General features: G+C 32.2%; 1 protein-coding gene across 2 annotated transcripts; it reads right to left on the reverse strand.

Annotated features, from left to right (window-relative positions):
- Positions 1-8214: 8214 nt before the first annotated feature.
- On the reverse strand, positions 8215-16090 carry LOC134682065 (uncharacterized). Of its 2 annotated transcripts, none has more exons than XM_063541666.1 (5): positions 16056-16090; positions 15421-15531; positions 13201-13289; positions 12834-12937; positions 8215-10003 (listed from the first exon to the last, which is right to left on the reverse strand). In XM_063541666.1, exons 2-5 carry the CDS (start codon positions 15505-15507, stop codon positions 8448-8450), a joined length of 1836 nt encoding a protein of 611 aa, XP_063397736.1. In that variant the 5' UTR covers positions 15508-15531; positions 16056-16090; the 3' UTR covers positions 8215-8447. The 2 variants fall into 2 exon arrangements, with proteins under 2 accessions (XP_063397736.1, XP_063397738.1); XM_063541668.1 differs by having other exon boundaries at positions 16048-16067.
- Between the last annotated feature and the right edge of the window lie 1847 nt (positions 16091-17937).

The following is a 17937-nucleotide window of genomic DNA, read 5'->3' on the forward strand; positions in this document are numbered from 1 at the left end:
TTTTCCATATCACAAACTAGTCAAAACATTTACTAAATTTTATCATTGGTATAAGGAAATAATTCGTAAAAATAACTCAGCATGCAGACATCTAGTATTTCACTTCCAATCTTTTATAGTAATATTCTTTACCAAGCACAATTATGTCAGTATTCACATCAACGGCTAACAAAACATTTAAACAGACTTATAAGAAGGGATATAGTTACAATACTGTTGTCAGGTCATTAAAGATTGCAATATTTTGCTTTAATATTGATTCACTCAAAGGATCTTTGCATCGGAATTAAACACATCTATTCAAAAACCAGTTGTTTGCATGCCACGGGTTAAGTTCTTCTCACATATTTCATTATGGTATAATACTAACAGGCAGGATTGTGCCTGATATTAATATGAGAAAGACATACTATTTCATTCAACTTAAATCCATTTGTACGAGGTCCATATATCTATTCATATTAATGTCTATGTTTATATCGTGTTATGTGACCGTCAATTGTTTTGGGGGTCATCTCAATAGTTTTTAATAAGATGGGGTCTTGACTAAAAAACAAACAAGATGAAGCTTCATTATAAAGCCCAAACCATGTAAATTGCTTATTTTAAACTATTTATAATTTGGATAAATATTTTACATTGTTATAAATCTAGTATTAAAGAGAATTTTAGTCAAATCGGTGACCACGAAATTGACAGCATGTACCCCTATAAACCATTCTGTATTTAGTAAACTTTACCCAATAATCTATACATCATGACATATAATTTATTTTTAAGCCATGAGGTAAAATACCACCAAATCATAGTCAGGTTGAATACGAAACAAACGCATTTGAATTTGACAATTGATTCTACATTTCATTTTCATTTATTTGGTGTTTCTATAGAACATTTTTGAAACTTGAGGTGACATGGTAACTATAGCTTGCCTACAGGAAAAAGAGAGAGAAAATCTGAATGGTTAACTTCCAGTGATTGTTATTTTCTGAGAAGTTATGATATTTTATGTCAAATTTTGTCTATAGTACTGCACTCATGCCAAGTGTTTTTAAATTTTAAACAAAGATACAGTCTACTCAATCTTTCAAATGTTTAACTAATAGGGTAAAAGCAATTGTGGTTATACACCATGCCTCCCAAAATGACCACGTTAAGCATATAGATGCTTTTAATTGGTTTGTAAGCTATCGTTAGCGTCTACCCAGACTTATTGTTTGCATTGTTTTGTTTTATTTTGTTTTTTGTTTTTGTTTTGTTTTGTTTTTGCTTTTGCTTTAATTTGTTATGTTATTTTGATTGTGTGGTTTGTTTTTGGGTTTTTTTTTTCTTTGTCTTCGATTTTTTTTACGTTACTTATTCCAAATTCTTTAGCACTTTCAGGTGTACACGTAGACATTTTTATATTTTAACATGTGTCAAAATTTTATGAAAATTATACAAGTCAACTTGATAATAGTCAATGTGTTGGGTACCACCTTAAGATAAAAAATGCATATTATTTCCGGATTTTTTTTTTTTTTTATAAATGATTGAAAAAAAATGTCTTAGATATTTGAAAAGACACAAAAAAAAAGATATGGATGTACATGATTATGTTGAAATCATTTCTTGTACCTCTCACATATTTCCTCAAAATTCTGGCTCCAAAGACTGACTTGGTTGGTCGTAAAATTTGAAAAATTTATTACTCAAAAAGTGATCATTGTAAATACACAATTTTTTAACAGAGTTGGTTGTTTGGTTATACCTTTTTTTGAAATTCAGTGATATTTTGCACTTGTATCAAATGTTTTGGAAATATTTCCAGAACGAAATTTCAACCAGACTGGAACGTCAAAGGAAAACATCCTTAATACTCTTCAACTTTTTATTTATCTGGCCTTTTAACATTTTTTTTATTTGAGCGCCACTGGTGAGTCCTCTGCAGACGAAACGAGCGTCTGATGCAAATACAAAATTTCAATCCTGGTATCTACGATGAGTTAATTTAAGTCGATTCCACCGCTGTTGAATTTTTTATCCCCGAGGGAAGCACTAGCCCAGTAGTCAGCATATCTGTTTTGACATAAATTATCATTGATATAGTTATAATCATGAATTAAATGTTTACAAAACTTTGAATTATGAAATACTAAAACTTTTTTTCATGTGTTTATCGTAAATAGATGATCCTAGCTGTGTTTGGCTTGGTCTTCAATGCTATCCAACTTTAAATTGAGAATGGGAATGGGGAATGTGTCAAAGAAACAACAACCCGACCATAGAGAAGACAACAACAGAAGGTCACCAACAGGTCTTCAATGTAGCGAGAAATTCCCGCAGCCGGAGGCGTCCATCAGCTGGCCCCTAAACAAATATATATATTAGTTCAGTGATAATGAACGCCATACTAAACTCAAAAATGTACACAAGAAACTAAAATTATACAAGACTAACAAAGGCCAGAGACTCCTGACTTGAGACAGGCGCAAAAATGCGGCGGGATTAAACATGTTTATGGTATCTCAACCCTCTCCTTATACATGTAGCCAATGCAGAAATATAAACGCATTACAAGTCGCACATTAAAATTCAGTTCAAGAGAAATCCGAGTCTGATGTCAGAAGATGTAACCAAAGAAAATAAACAAAATGACAATAATACATAAATAACATCAGACTACTAGCAATTAACTTAGTATTTATTTTGCCCTTTTAACTTTTTTGTTTCGAGTGTCACTGGTGAGTCTTTTTTTTAGACGAAACGCGCGTCTAGCGCAACAAAATTCCAATCCTTGTATCTATTATGAGATTATTCACAGTCATCAAAGTTTCATTTACCTGAAGTCCACACATATCAGCAACACGTCATCAACGTTTACGGCTTTAAGTGATAAGTGGTTGAAATACAACAATAGCTGCTGCATCAAACATTAGATATGTAACGGTCATTCAGACTGTCTGTAACAGTTCATCAAAACGATAAACCTTTAATTCAACCACCACGACAAAATAATAAACATAGTATGCAACCTAAATGTATTATCTTATATTAAAGCATTTATCCCAGATATTGATGATATACAATGGTCAAGAGGAAAAGGATAATTTACTTCAATTTAAAATAGACTCTTGAATTTAAAGAGTAAAAATAGGATGAACGGATCATTTAAACCGGAGGGAAAATAATATACAAGCCCAAACGAAAAAATATGAACAAGTCTTAATTGAAATCTACCTTCAATCCTTAAATTGTGTTGGATAAAAACTGCAATTTTTATACGTGTTCATCATGTTCGTGTAAACAAATTTCGTTGTAGAAGGGTCTAAATACAGCACAAACAACATTTTCCAGATAAAAAAAGTCAAAAAGTATATTTTAACAAAACGCATTTGACTAATACATATAGTAAGATATCATTTCGGGTCCTTTTATTGTAATAATAAATAAATAAGCTTTATTTAGAGTCGGCAAGGCATACACAAAGAGATAACATAAGCTCTATTGAGCTTTTAACCGACATATAATATAAGCATCATCAGTTAGATATTAAAGCTAAAAGTGTAAACTAGACATAAAAGCTGGTGAAATATAGGAAATAAAATATCTAAAAAAGGGTTCTGAAATGAATGATAAAAGAAAGTTAGCCCTTTACTGATTTTTTTTCTAATTTAGTTGTGCTATTTTTGTGGCAAAAATGCCATGCCAAAGGGAAAAAAAGTTTTATTAAACCAATGTGTGGAAAATGCTCAATTTGTTTAATTTAGTAAGGTAGCAACTAATGCGCTTTAAAACATTCAGTTGTTAAGATGCTCTACGGTAAATGTTTTAATGTGGTGAGTAAATTAAGTTGATAGTCAATCTTATCACAAGGTATTCTTACTGACTATATAAAAAAAAAGAAGGCTTTTTTGGGAATGTTTCATTACCAGCAGCAATAGCTTGAAATTTACAAGGATTTGCCTGCATACTACAAAATCTAAACCAGTCAATTAAAACAGCACTTTCTCTTTCAAGTGTACATATATAATAAATTTTCAAAATTGTTGTCAGCATATGACAGAGTATTATCATCGGCATAATTATACAGGGTATCATGTTCAATAAAAATAGAATATGTCATTTATAAAAGTATTATATAATAGCGGTCCCAGGAATGACCTTATGATATACATTAACTGCTGAGTACTTCCTGAAGTTTGATTTGTTAACTGACTATGAGGTATGGGATTTTCTCATTGTTGAAGGCCGTACGATTACATATAGTTGTTAATTTTTGTGTCATTTGGTCTCGTGTTGAGAGTTGGCTGATCGTCACACCTTCATATTTAAACATAAAATAGATTTAAGCTTCACATTTTTTCACTTATAAAAGTGCAGCTGATATTAATTATATACCTGCTACTTACATTGCCTTTATTTTGTTAACAACAGCATGCTTTCGTAATAAATTAACTTCTTTGGATGAGTATTTTGCAGATGATGAATTAAGATCCAGATAAAATATCATACATGATGAATGTTTTTGAATACCCGAAAAAATTGTTTGTGTTTTTTTCTTCTTTATTTTCTGTCTGAAAAAGAGGATTAAAGATATCAATGAAACATTCTAACGCATAAGTCGAAAATAAACTGACAACGCTATGTGAAATAGATATTCCATACGGTAAAACAACTCGTGATGGTGACCGTATATATATTCAACGGGCTCATTCCCAACTCACCACTTCGTTTAATATCTTCCTTTTGCTTTAAAAAAAATCATGATAGGAAATACAAGCATAGGGATACGTATACAACATAGAAATGAAAAGTTGTCAATAGGGAATCGGAAATCATCATTTTTGTCACATCGTTTTATTTTCAACCGCCTCTCTATGTCAATTTCTAGATGTAAGTCAAGATATATGACAGTCTTTATTTTATCTGTTGTATCCTTTATTTTAAGTTCGATGGATGCATTCAACATAGCCGCAAAATTGTGAACCATTTAGTGACAGAAACATCATCATCATAGAGAAAATAGAAATAAAAAGATACTACTAAAGGAGAAGCGAAAGATACCAAAGGTGCATTCAAATTCATGTCATGCATGCAATGACAAGAAGAGAAAAAGACAAACCGACAAAAAGCAGTACATAAAACACGACATAGAAAACCAATGACTGTCCAATACAAACCTTAACAAATTTTGGGGTTAATTGTAGAGGCTGTTGAAGGGTAAGCAGATTCTGTTCCTCATGAACAATCCCGGTGATAAGTAAAATTAGGGAAAAAGGGACGGGCCTGTAGTTACGACAATTGGGACATGTCCTTTGTCATCTAAAAAAAATTATAACGGTTAACCATCTCGTAATGACGTCCGTAAAATAAAATACATATATATATATATATAATTTATATCAAGTGTTTAAAATACATATAAAATGTATATCAGTTTTTGATTTAGACTTGTTTATAAAATGTATAGAGGGAAAAACAAAAATTTGCAAATCTAACATTGTTGGGTTGATGTTAAGACGAGTTGTATATACATAATGTACACAGCCATGTATCACCATCATTGATGGCGATCCGATGGATAAATCTGTTGTAGAGTTGTCACTGACTCAGACGTACTTATGAATATAATTATTTTCTGTGACTGTATCTTACATTAATTTGTAGGATCCTTTACTATAGATAATTGAGCTGATCTGTAACAATAACATCTCCGTGCCTTATATATCATGTACTGTAGTACGCTGCTAGATTAAAACTGACGAGTGACGAGGAAAGGTAACACACGGCCACTGAAAGCTTTATTTTTGTAGAGCCCAGATGGTCGTGTGGTCTAGCGGGACGGCTGCAGTCAGGCGATTTGGTGTCACGATATCACAGTAGCATGGGTTCGAATCCCGGCGAGGGAAGAACAGAAAATTTGCGAAAGCTATTTAGTATGTAAATTTAAAAATGATGAAAATAAACGCAATATTTCGCTAGACCAACTAGCTTTATCAAGCGTGCATCTATCCAGGTGAAATCGGATGTAGATGATAAGAAACTTTTGCAGCTCAATGTATATGTTGCACTTAGCTGTATTGAAAATAAGAAAATTTTGCAGCTCAATGTCTATGTTAAATTTGAATTGAGCTGCCTTTGACCTGATGTGACGTCAATAAAAATCATAAAGATATAGTTATTTTTAAAACGTTTCTGCACGTGACACAATTTTAAAAGGATAACAGTACATTTCTTTTTAGTAACCTGGACATTCCGCAAATTTTCGAAAACTTTATATATTATCAATTACATGTTTTTACTATTATTTAAAAATAGATAAAAAATCACTATTCGGAAGTAGAATAAGTTCGATATCATGTCTATTTTTATCAATTATGATTAAGAATGAGTAAAAACGATTACTCGGGATTTTATTTTCTTCTTCATTTTGTATCAATGTATGGCGTAGTATTGAATCAATCGTTGTGCTTCTGTCCCTCTATGTTATCAATATACGGGGAAAAAATGTATATACTAAATTTGATTGAAGGAAAATGTTTCATTCCTAGATACAGTTTTTTATAAATATAGCATGTAATGTTTGAATGGCAATCATTTGTTTCTGTATAACATGTTTGTTTTTCGTGAGTTGTTTTGTACATAAATCAGGCATTTGTTTTTCTCATTTGAATGGTTTTTAATTAAATTTTGTTGAGGCATTTCATTGCTTGCTATAGTACAGGGTATGAGTGTTCCTCATATTGAAAGCCATATGACAATATATACTAGCTTACATCTGCGTCATTTGATCTCGGGTGTTCAGTTGTCTCATTGGAAATTTGTACCGTATCTACCATGCAATTTTTAGTGTCCCTTTTTAGCTTACCTGACCCAATGGGCCAAGTGAGCTTTCCTCATCATTTGACGTTCGTCGTACGTCGTCATCCGTTGACTTTCACCAATATCTTCTCCTTCAAAACTGCTTGACCAAATTTAACCAAACTTGACACTATTCATTATTTTGATATATTGTTTAAAAGTCCCTCCAATGACCACGCTTGCCGAACAATATTACCGCCATAGTTCAAAATAGAAGATTGCCGATAAAATGAAATGATTGAATATTATTGACTTGAAAACCTTTATGAATAGAGAAATGTCGAGCAACTTCTTATAGAAAGTATTTGCCTTTAAATGACACATTTTACCATTTGTTTTACGTATTATCGTGAAAACTATAATAAATACAGAAAACACGAACAATTGCAAAAATGATTGACAAAACAAGTTTTAAAATAGATTTATGGTCGAAATGGTAAGCCGACTCTTTATTAGAGTTATTGCCTTTTGATGATTAATTTTACCATCTAATTTTTGCGTGTTTGCCTGACAGCTAATAAAATAAGTTGATAGATAGAAATTTGCATAAGCAAATGTGATCAGCAAGACAAAATATACGATTGAGACAATGTAGAAGAAATTGTATGAAGCCTCCCTGTGATTATTGCCTTTCGATGACGATTTTTACAATTTTTGATAGACGCGAAGCTCTCATTAAAACAGTGAGGCAGCAAAAATGAAAAGAAAATTAAGTAAACAGAAATACAAAACGGACTGTTTTGTTAAAACTAATTTACCGATTGCGTTTGGAAATAATTATCATATCATTAAAACAAAAGGACTTTTCCCAAGCAAAAAGTGTGTGTCAGTGGGGAGTCAAGTAAAAGCTTCTTCAAGTATTTTCCCCTGAAATAATTTCTCTTGATCTTGATGATTTTTCTCGTTTCACCTTTCACTTTGATCGACCAATTTTGGGAAATCGTTTTATTATGTTAACTGCATGTTGACTTGTTCCAATTTAGAATAAATTGTAAGGAATGACTGTGAGATAGAAATATACTCATTCATAGATTTCTGCCATCCTGTTTTGGCTATTCTGTAATTACTTGATAACTGTTGTCTAGACGTTGTTCTTTCTGTAAACGGTATAAATTTTAACCCGATTCTTAAAGTTGTGCAGGTACTCTTTATATTTTACCACCCATTATTCTTTATTCTTTATCTTATTTTTGTCTATTATTCATTGATCTGTGGACTTCATTGATACCCTTTTATGGAGCGTCAGTATGGTGGTAACTGTATTTTCAAACATTTCTAAATTAAGATTTGTTATGATATAACAGAAATAATAAAGAAGGCGACAATTTGAATGATTAAAAGTACATTTAATGTAGAAAAATAATCATACAATGTAAAAGTTTATCAATGTCTATCATATCTTATGCATGATGCTAACGGGCGGATGTATATAATTCAAACATAACATGAAGATGTCAAAACTGGTAGGATAAATTTGAAAAGCTATTAAAAGAATTGAGAAAAGTGTTTGTTAATATAATCTATTCGATAATGTATCGAAATGGAACATTCTTTCTTCATAGTTGATCGAAAGACGAGCGTTAGATATCTGATGAAGATACATGTTATTTTACACTAGTTATGAAATAAGTGTTGGTGTACAAATCTACGGAAAGTCCCTCTATTCCACTTTCAGCATACAGATGACACTTCATATTTATATCAGGAGAGGAACTGAATGTATATGCCGCGCAAAAATCATCTTTCTTACAACGAGATTTACAAGCACTCTTTGTAGACACGTCCTTCGCATTGAATGATGAACGACGAACGCCTTTTATATTAGTGACATTGAATTCCATATGCTGTTGGATTTTAGTTGAAAATACTGCACTTTGCCAATTTTTGTTTTCATTGCCTGCAACATTACACCAGCGTCCATCCAATTGACAGGGTATAATGTCCCTTTGGTACGTTTTGTTTGACTGTCCCCCATGATCATACATATAGCAATAGTGTTCATATTGAGTACAATCTTGTACACAATATGAAATTGCTTTGCATTTAAATTCATCAAGACACAATTGTGTACATTCATTAGGCGTTGAAAAATTAACCCATTTGTAATGAAAATAAAGTTTTGTTTTTGTCAAAACTTTCATTTTACTGAACCCTGGCCTTTCATCCTCACAGGTATCTATTTGTCCAGTGATTTGGAGATGTTTACAATTCTCTAATCTATATTCTTCTATTTTATACCGAATCCTATTATAATCTACATTCAATCGACTCATGAAATTTTTCGTAAAGAGATTTTCGATTGATTCCAGACTGTACTCCATTGGTACTGGATTATCTTTGACAGTTGATGCCCAGGTCAAAGCTTTACCATCTTCTGGTGGAGGTGCACCAACTGTGATGGTTTTCGTTTCGACCGAATTCAAAAAGCTTGTTACAGCTTCCTTTTGGTGTGAGTTCATCTTAAAATCTGCACCTGCACTATAAAGTCCAGAATAACTTGCTGCAGCTTCAACAGATACATCCTTTTGATTTTCTGATTGATATGTTTTTAAACTCATTTTATATTGATAAATAAATCTGGAGCCAAAAGACGTATATGTCTGGTAGTGAGTTCCGAATGTTTCAAAAAAATCGACATAAGTATCTTTATCATTTGTACTGTTCAATTTGAAAACCCAATCTAGAAAAGCGTCGGTGAATGAAGGAGGCTTTTGTGTCATCATTTGAGTGAAGTAGTACCGGCACTTTGCCTTTGAAAATATGTAAACTGATTCCCCTGAAGACAATTCATGGGATGATTCTTTATATCCAGCACTCGCAGAAAAACTGGCACCATATCCCCCACCGTGTACACTTGTGGATACTGATAAAGCTTTAGACAATTCATGTGTATTTTTTACAGTCTTGGACGAGAAAGAGAGTGCACATGACACATCAGGAATGACAACCAATCCCTTAGGTATGAAGTATCTGCAATCTCCGGACTGTCTTTTTTCACTGTAGTCTATTTTAAATATTGGATACGTAAACCCAGGATCATGGCCAATGGCATGCGGATAACCTTTTAAAATATTGTAGCCGAAAAATGCATAGTCAATATCAGGAAAAGTTTCTTTTTCTCGTGACCCAATGCAATCTTGAAGCTCATTGTTTAGAATATCTGAAATACAAAACAAGCGCGAAGGTTTTACATGTTTCAATTGAACAACCAGACAAATAATAACTCATAGAAAACCTTGCATCACCCGTAGCTTTTGGTGGGGTCAGTGTTGCTTATTCTTTAGTTTTTATGTTGTGTCATGTGTGCTATTGTTTGTCTGTTAGTCTTTCTAATTTTGAGCCATGGCGTTGTCAATTTATTTTCGGTTTATGAGTTTGACTGTCTATCTTTTCCACACATGAACATATACATATACATTCATTGCTATCATTATAGAAATTTATTTATAATATCAATCTCCTTTTGATATGAATTATATTCGCGTTATATGAAAGGTATTCAGTGCTAAAAACACCGACAATGTATTGTAATTGTATTATAAATCATAATAATACTACTAGTATAACTAGAGTGGGAGTCGAATTTAAATATACAGCACGATATCGAATAAGGATAAAGATAATAACCAAAACTTAAAACAGTCCACATGATATAGACAAAAACAACGAAACCAAAAAATGTGAAAAACTACCTGCGACATAAGTAGGTAACATTTCACTGGTGACACTTACTGAGTTCCAAAACCTTATTGTAGAAACATTGTGAGTTAGAAAAAAATTGCTTAAGTGTGATTTAGGAACTTATGCCAACTTTTATCATTGTGAATAATGTCATTTGATAAGTATCGATAAACATATGAATTCGCATTTTCATATGATATACATATACATGTATTTGTATGTAGAGGTCCTGAAATATCAATACTAAATCTCGCAGCTTTTCATTTCTTTAAAAGATGCAACAATGAATGATTGCATTATTTCAGAATATACTGACTGAATTTTAAAACGCAACAATCATTTTGAATATTTCATTTACCAAATCAGTTTTGATCCCCATATAAATACTTCTCCTACTCATCATACTTAGAAATTTATGTATTACTGACAAATTATTACACCAGGGTTTTCGATATCACAAACTAGTCAAAACATTTACTAAATTTTATCATCGTTATAAGGACATCATTCGTAAATATAGCTCAACATGCAGACTTCTTATACGTTCAGGTATTTCACATCCAATTTTTTTATTGAAATATTCTTTATAAAGCACAAAGGTGTCAGTATTCACCTCAGAAATTAACAAAACCTTTGAATATACTTTTTAAGAAGTGATATAGTTACGATACTGCACATGTTGCCAGGTCATTAAAGATTGCATATTTTGGCGTTAATAATGATTCACTTATAGGGTCTTTGCATCGGAACTAAACACATTTATTAAAAAAAAACAGTTGTTAGCATGACACGGGTTATGTTCTTCTCATATATGTTATGATGGTATGATACTAAACCCCTTACGGGAAGGATTGTGCCTGATGTGCATATGATGAAATCATAATCTTTCAGTTAGTTTTACTGAAGTCTGGAGCTGGCATGTCAGTTAACTGCTAGTAGTCTGTTGTTATTTATGTATTATTGTCATTTTGTTTATTTTCTTTGGTTACATCTTCTAATATCAGACTCGGAATTCTCTTGAACTGAATTTTTAATGTGCGTATTGTTATGCGTTTACTTTTCTACATTGGCTAGAGGTATAGGGGGAGGGTTGAGATCCCACAAACATGTTTAACCCCGCCACATCTTTGCGCATGTCCCAAGTCAAGAGCCTCTTGCCTTTGTTAGTCTTGTATTATTTTAATTTTGGTTTCTTGTGTACAACTTGGAAATTAGAATGGCGTTCATTATCACTGAACTAGTATATATTTGTTTAGGGGCCAGCTGAAGGACGCCTCCGGGTGCGGGAATTTCTCGCTACATTGAAGACCTGTTGGTGACCTTCTGCTGTTGTTTTTTTCTTTGGTCGGGTTGTTGTCTCTTTGACACATTCTCCATTTCCATTCTCAATTTTATTCTTTCTCTTTCGAAAAAACAACATTTGACTTACCTGTGGTTATTGAACATATTGTTGAGATTGCACGAATTTCAGAAAGCGACATTTCGAGCCAAGACTTTTTTTTTCCTTTTTATTTTCTTTGTTAAACAGTTCGTACAGTCCTTGGCCACACTTAAGTCATTTAACAAATGTTGCATATTCATATTGCCAAGACGGAGGAATAAAAAACTGAATCAGCCCATTAGAATACTACAAACAGGAAAACGTGAACGTGCTGCAACAATACAATTGGACGACATACAATCGTCTTACTGCCCTTCTGACAATGATTTGTTAAGACCATCAAAGACCAGATCAACACATAGTGACAATGCAACGTCAATAGAAGTTGATTGCACAACGTCATTTGCGAGACAGGTCTACGACCGCAACGTCAACTGCTAACCAAATTGATCAATGAAATGTTGCACAGATTTATGCCATTAATGTTTCTCATTAAATGAACTGCCAAAGAATCGACTGCAGAAAAACATTTCGAACCTTAAAGTTCCAACTGCATACTTGCCAAAACCCATTGTAATGGGTGGAACAACTGCAAAATCAGATGGTGAAAACAAAAACCAAAACGTGCCGAACAGAAATGGTTGACCTTTCTGACAATAATATTTGGTAAGGGGAAATCCAGGGTTTTAGTGTATACCACATTTTTTTAATATTGAAACTGCCTTCATCAACTCAACTTTCGAACTGGATTTTTTTTTAAACATTGAAGTAATGAATAAACATTCTATTCATAAGTCTGTTTACAAAAAAATGCATATTTGAAAATGTGAATTAAAAAAATAATCTAGTGTTGCGTTTCTAAAATCGGTCAGTATATATATAAAGTATGGACAACAGACGAATCCACGGAGATTACTTGTATACATACCATCTTTGTCAAACGCTGACTGATTGCGTTTTATTTGAGAACTTAGGTTCGGTTCACCTTCTTGATTATGTAAATTCTTTGGCATCCTTTCAGTTCCTTCATTCCTATCAGAGAAAAGAATTAAAAAAAACACGATTTACTAGTTAAAAGGAACCTTTGTTTTGCGGTCTGTTGGACGTAATTTTGAGTTTTGACACATTTTTCTAAAGTCAATTCAAGAATGTTAAAACACATATGGAACATTTTATAACTTTTAAGAATTCAAGAAATTAAATCTTTAGACATTTAAAAAAAAAAGCTGAAGCTAATTAGTCTATCAATTTATCATTACATAATTGTTTGCCAGTTTACACTCTTACAGTCTTACCGGTTATTTTTTATGTTTTTCATTTCCAACAATAAGTAAACTGTACAACCAGCAATTGCTAAAAAGGCTACGACATTCAGGATGTGTATCTGAAACAAAATCATTCGTTATTAAAAATGATAAGTACGTTTGGTAAGAATAACTGCAAATGAAAACATAATGAACAAGTATATCTTGAATAATCGTCACAGATAACGGTATAGATATAGGAAAATGTGATGTGAGTGCCAATGAGACAGCTCTCAATACAAATAACAATTTATAAAAGTAAACCATTAAAGGGTACGTCCTTCTACCTGGAGCATTGGCTCACACCGAACAACAAGCTATTAAGTGCCTAAAAATTACTTGTGTATAGGCCACGGTGTAAAAACTTATAAAACATTTCACAAAGCATAACTTTACCAATATGAATATAAGAAATATCTTGTGTTATTGTTATCTACCTTAAAACAAGGTAACTGACGCAGTGCAAGAAAAAGCTATACACATTATTTAATTTGTCATTTTGTCTTTCTGTGTGATGATTTTCGATGTCTAGTTTCTAGACTGAGGTGACCCTCATAAGAATAAAGTTATAATGCAATGATATCATAAACTAATGTCCATTATGTTTTCTATTTGCTACACATATTATCTGTGATCTTTTAAACTAAAGGAAGTTTTATCGCCCATTATTTGAATGGAAAACTTCCCTTTTCTGCATGTTCTCAGAACCTATCTAAATTTTTTTATTAGATACAGAGCACCAAAATCCTAAATATCAAAACAAAACATTCTAATAACGTTTATTGGCGTGCATGTTTACTAATCGTACCTAATTAATTTGTGAGATGTACATACTCCACTGAGAAAAGATTTTATCCGTCAGCAAGACCAAAGGAAAAATTCGTATAACATGTTTTCATTAGTTTTCCTTAACTGATAATACAGTAAAAGAATTAAATTCATATTCACAGCAGATGCCAACATTAGTTAAATGATTCTAGATTTTGACATATCCAGTTAACGTTAGAGACATTAGCGGATGCGGCGATACCAGTAACGTCTTTAAACGAACCAATCGCCTTCACTTATTATGTATTGGAGTGTACGACGTATAGGGATTGTAAACAATCACCAATAATGCGAATCGAGAATCGATCCATCACAATATTACGATAGGAAAAATAACATAATCAGAACAATCATTGATTTTTGCTGCTTATCTCGTCGATCGCGAAAAGATGCTTCCCGTGCATTAAAAAACAGCAAACACCTATCGTTAAATTTTTCTAGTGCTTTTTTTCTGATCATAATCCTTTTTTACATAAATAAAAAAAAACTGCTTAGAAATAAAGTCGTTATGTTTGCAAAGTAGCCTCGTTTAATGACGTTTATCTGTGGCAATTCCAAGAAAATCATTCAGATAAAAAGTATACCTTCTAGTTTTAAAAGTTCCTTGAATAACACGTTTACTGAGATATGCGAAATGTAAGCATTGATATGTGGCCCATTAATCGACTGGACGTGTAATCTAATAAAATTGGGACGAAAGATACCAGAGGGACATTCAAATTCATCGATTGAAAATAAACTGACAACACCATGGCTAAAGATAAAAAGATAAACAGACAACTTATAGAAAAGAAGACACAATAACTTTGTTATATGTAAAGTGTTTGTATTGTAGAAAGTAAAATCACAAAAATACGGAACTTAGAGGAAAATCAATTCGAAAAGTCCATAATCACATAGCAAAATCATATAACAAAACACATCAAAAACGAATGGACAAGAACTGTCATATTCCTGACTTGGTTCAGGCATTTGGTAGATGGGTTTGTTTGAACTATGGTTCGATATGAATAAATAAACAAGTGGGCCAGCAGGTATGCACAAGAGTATACTCAGGAATAATAGAAACTAAAACATACTATAGCTGACTATATGCGGTATGGGCTTTGCTCATTGTTGAAGGCCGTACGGTGACCTATAACTGTTAATGTTTGTGTCATTTTGGTCTTTTGTGGATAGTTGTCTCATTGGCAATCATACCACATCTTCTTTTTTATATAACAAAGAGTTTTGTTTCCAAACATATTATAAACCAACGATACTCAATATTCTCATTAACTGTTATAACAAATAACGTATGGTTAGATGAGATAACGTCCTGCAATGTCATAAATTGTTTTAACTAAAGTTAAGAAGACAATAAAAAATGTATAAGTTACAAACCTTTCTACAAGAGTCCAACTTCTTTCGAATTGATCCTTGATTTGACATTTGTGGGACCAGTGGTTCAGCTTCAGAATGCATTTCCATGTTTGTACAATTTAGAAAGAAATCCTATAAATTGACGGGAAAATATTACTTAGTACAGCGTTTATATGAGGGTCTGGTGGGAGACCTTCATTTCTTTGTTTTTTAAGTTAAAAAGTTCCCATTTTCTATCTTTATTTTCCATTACTTTCTATTCTTGATAGCTACCAAAGGTACAAGAATTATGATTTAGTACGCCAGACGCGCTTTTAGACTGCATAAGACCCATAATTGTACTTTTGATAGTTTATTGTTGTTTAACTCTACCAATGTCAAAATGTTTATATCAAGAAGCCAGAGTACCTCAAAAACGAGCCACCGATCTGAGGCAGACAATAACTGGCGATTCTTGACTACTGATAAGAAGATCGAATTAAAATGCACTTTGCAACGCGCAGTGATTGATCTTACTAACTCAGTATTGACATTTTGTTTTTTAAAATATTAGATAGTTAGTTACCTTACTTTGATAAAAGCATAAAATAAATTTATAAAAAAGTGTAATGTGTTAGCCAGTCTATTTGATAAACTTAAAATAAATACTATTTTACCTATACATTGGAGTCCTGTCTCGCAATTGTGGTAGTAAAAGTGTATGCAAATGTATTTAAAGCAATTTTCTGAAGTGCTACTCTAAATAACCTGGTTAAAATAGTCATATGATAAAGTAAACAGGGTTATGCTATAAATAAATAAAGGTGCACACGGGTCAAATTGTCAAAATTTTAATAACTTTGACTTTTTGGAAATCTAATAAACACTTGTAAAAATCTTAAAACTATTTAAGTATCAGAGCAATCTTTTAGTCGGTCAGGAACATATTATCAAGAATTAGAAGATAACAATATTGTATTTTTTTTTTAGCTCTGACGACACTAGTTGATCCTGTTGATTGCGTCGGAGATTAAAATACAACATTGGCATTTCCATTCGAATTGTCAGAAAACAACGTCAAATAAAATATTTGAAATCTGCAAAACGTTGTCTGCAATTTTCATAGGATCAATTTTTGAAAATTGAATACGTTGACCAATAAAAAGAAAAAGACAATAAAAAAGGAACTCCGAGGAAGATTCAAAACGATAAGTCCCTAATCAAGTAGCAAAATCAAAAGCTAAAACACATCAAACGAATGAATAACAACTATCCTAGTCCTGACTTCGAACAGCGGTATACTACTGTTACCTTTATTGGTACGGGAATTTTATATTGTTAAATGAATAAAACCTTGTTTTATAGCACATCCATGTGTGATAGTCGCACAAAATTCTAATATATTGACAATGATGTGCAAACAAAACAAACTGGCATAATAAGTAAAAATGTCTAAATCGTTATACAACAGTCAACATTGTGTTAAAATTTTTAATCACTATCAAAACAATTATATATGTAACAAAGAAACACAAAAAAGCTTATAGATAAAGCACATATATTGAGCAGAAATACAAGACAAGAAAACAAATATTTACTATAGTACTATAATGGTTTACTTTTTTAGATTGTTATTTTGATGGAGAATTGTCTCATTGGCACTCACACCACATCTTCCTATATTTATTTACTAAAGCACAATAACACAATGACAGGAGGTATATGTACCGAGCCACGTCAAAGCGAACGTTACAAACGGTGTTGCATTATGATTATAGTTTTTAAATCCAGTAATGAAGATGCAAAGTATTGTTATAGTGATGTATTTTTAAAAATATAAAGCTTTTGATGTAGGATAGTGCTGCAGATATAGCGCTATTGACATAAAAGCATGCGTTCAGCATATAAAGTTTAGCTGTTTAGATGAAATCACTAGCGCTGTAGATGTATAGTTCAGTTCTGATGTAATGAAGTCCAGTTAAAATTTTTATGTTTCCTACGACGATAAAACGAACGTCAGTATCGTCATCATCTATCCCTCTCAAAAACATAATATTATTCCAGTTAATTTAGTTGTGTGTTCGTGCTCAGATGGTTTCTAGTTTCATTTCTTCAATTGGTGTCGTCATTGGCAACAACATTTAATTTTTATCGCAGGAGATCTTATGAGTTTATTCCTTATGTTGTAATTTATCAATTTACGCATGTTGCATTTGAACGAAAGTTTTGTTGTTTTTGTAAAGTTGTCACCGTTACTTTGGAATTTTACTGTGATAAAATAAAGTATTTTTTCCCAAAGAATTATTAAACTATGACTATTTTTGGTCAATCATCAGTTTTCCTTGTAATTCGTTTAAGCTTGGTCATTTTTCTTTCTTTCTTATTTTGTCATGATGGTGTTTATCGTCTAGTAATGACGTTTGAGTGTCTTCTTTGTATCCTCCGACTTTCTTTTATAATCAGAAACAACTAAAGTTATCAGGGAAAATCACTGACAAGATATAATTTCTGTTTTACGTAGTATATTATAGTATTAATGTATAGACTTTTCCATATTAG

Source organism: Mytilus trossulus, chromosome 8 (genome assembly GCF_036588685.1).
Source record: "Mytilus trossulus isolate FHL-02 chromosome 8, PNRI_Mtr1.1.1.hap1, whole genome shotgun sequence".
Lineage (NCBI taxonomy): Eukaryota > Metazoa > Mollusca > Bivalvia > Mytilida > Mytilidae > Mytilus > Mytilus trossulus.

Excerpts from the sequence above, each read along its gene's own strand:
- LOC134682065 (XM_063541666.1), bottom strand. The coding sequence starts at position 15,507 with ATGGAAATGCATTCTGAAGCTGAACCACTGGTCCCACAAATGTCAAAT. Across the intron at positions 13,290-15,420 it reads AGTTGGACTCTTGTAGAAAG|ATACACATCCTGAATGTCGT; the intron begins GTTTGTAACTTA and ends ATTTTGTTTCAG. Across the intron at positions 12,938-13,200 it reads AAAAACATAAAAAATAACCG|GAATGAAGGAACTGAAAGGA; the intron begins GTAAGACTGTAA and ends TTTCTCTGATAG.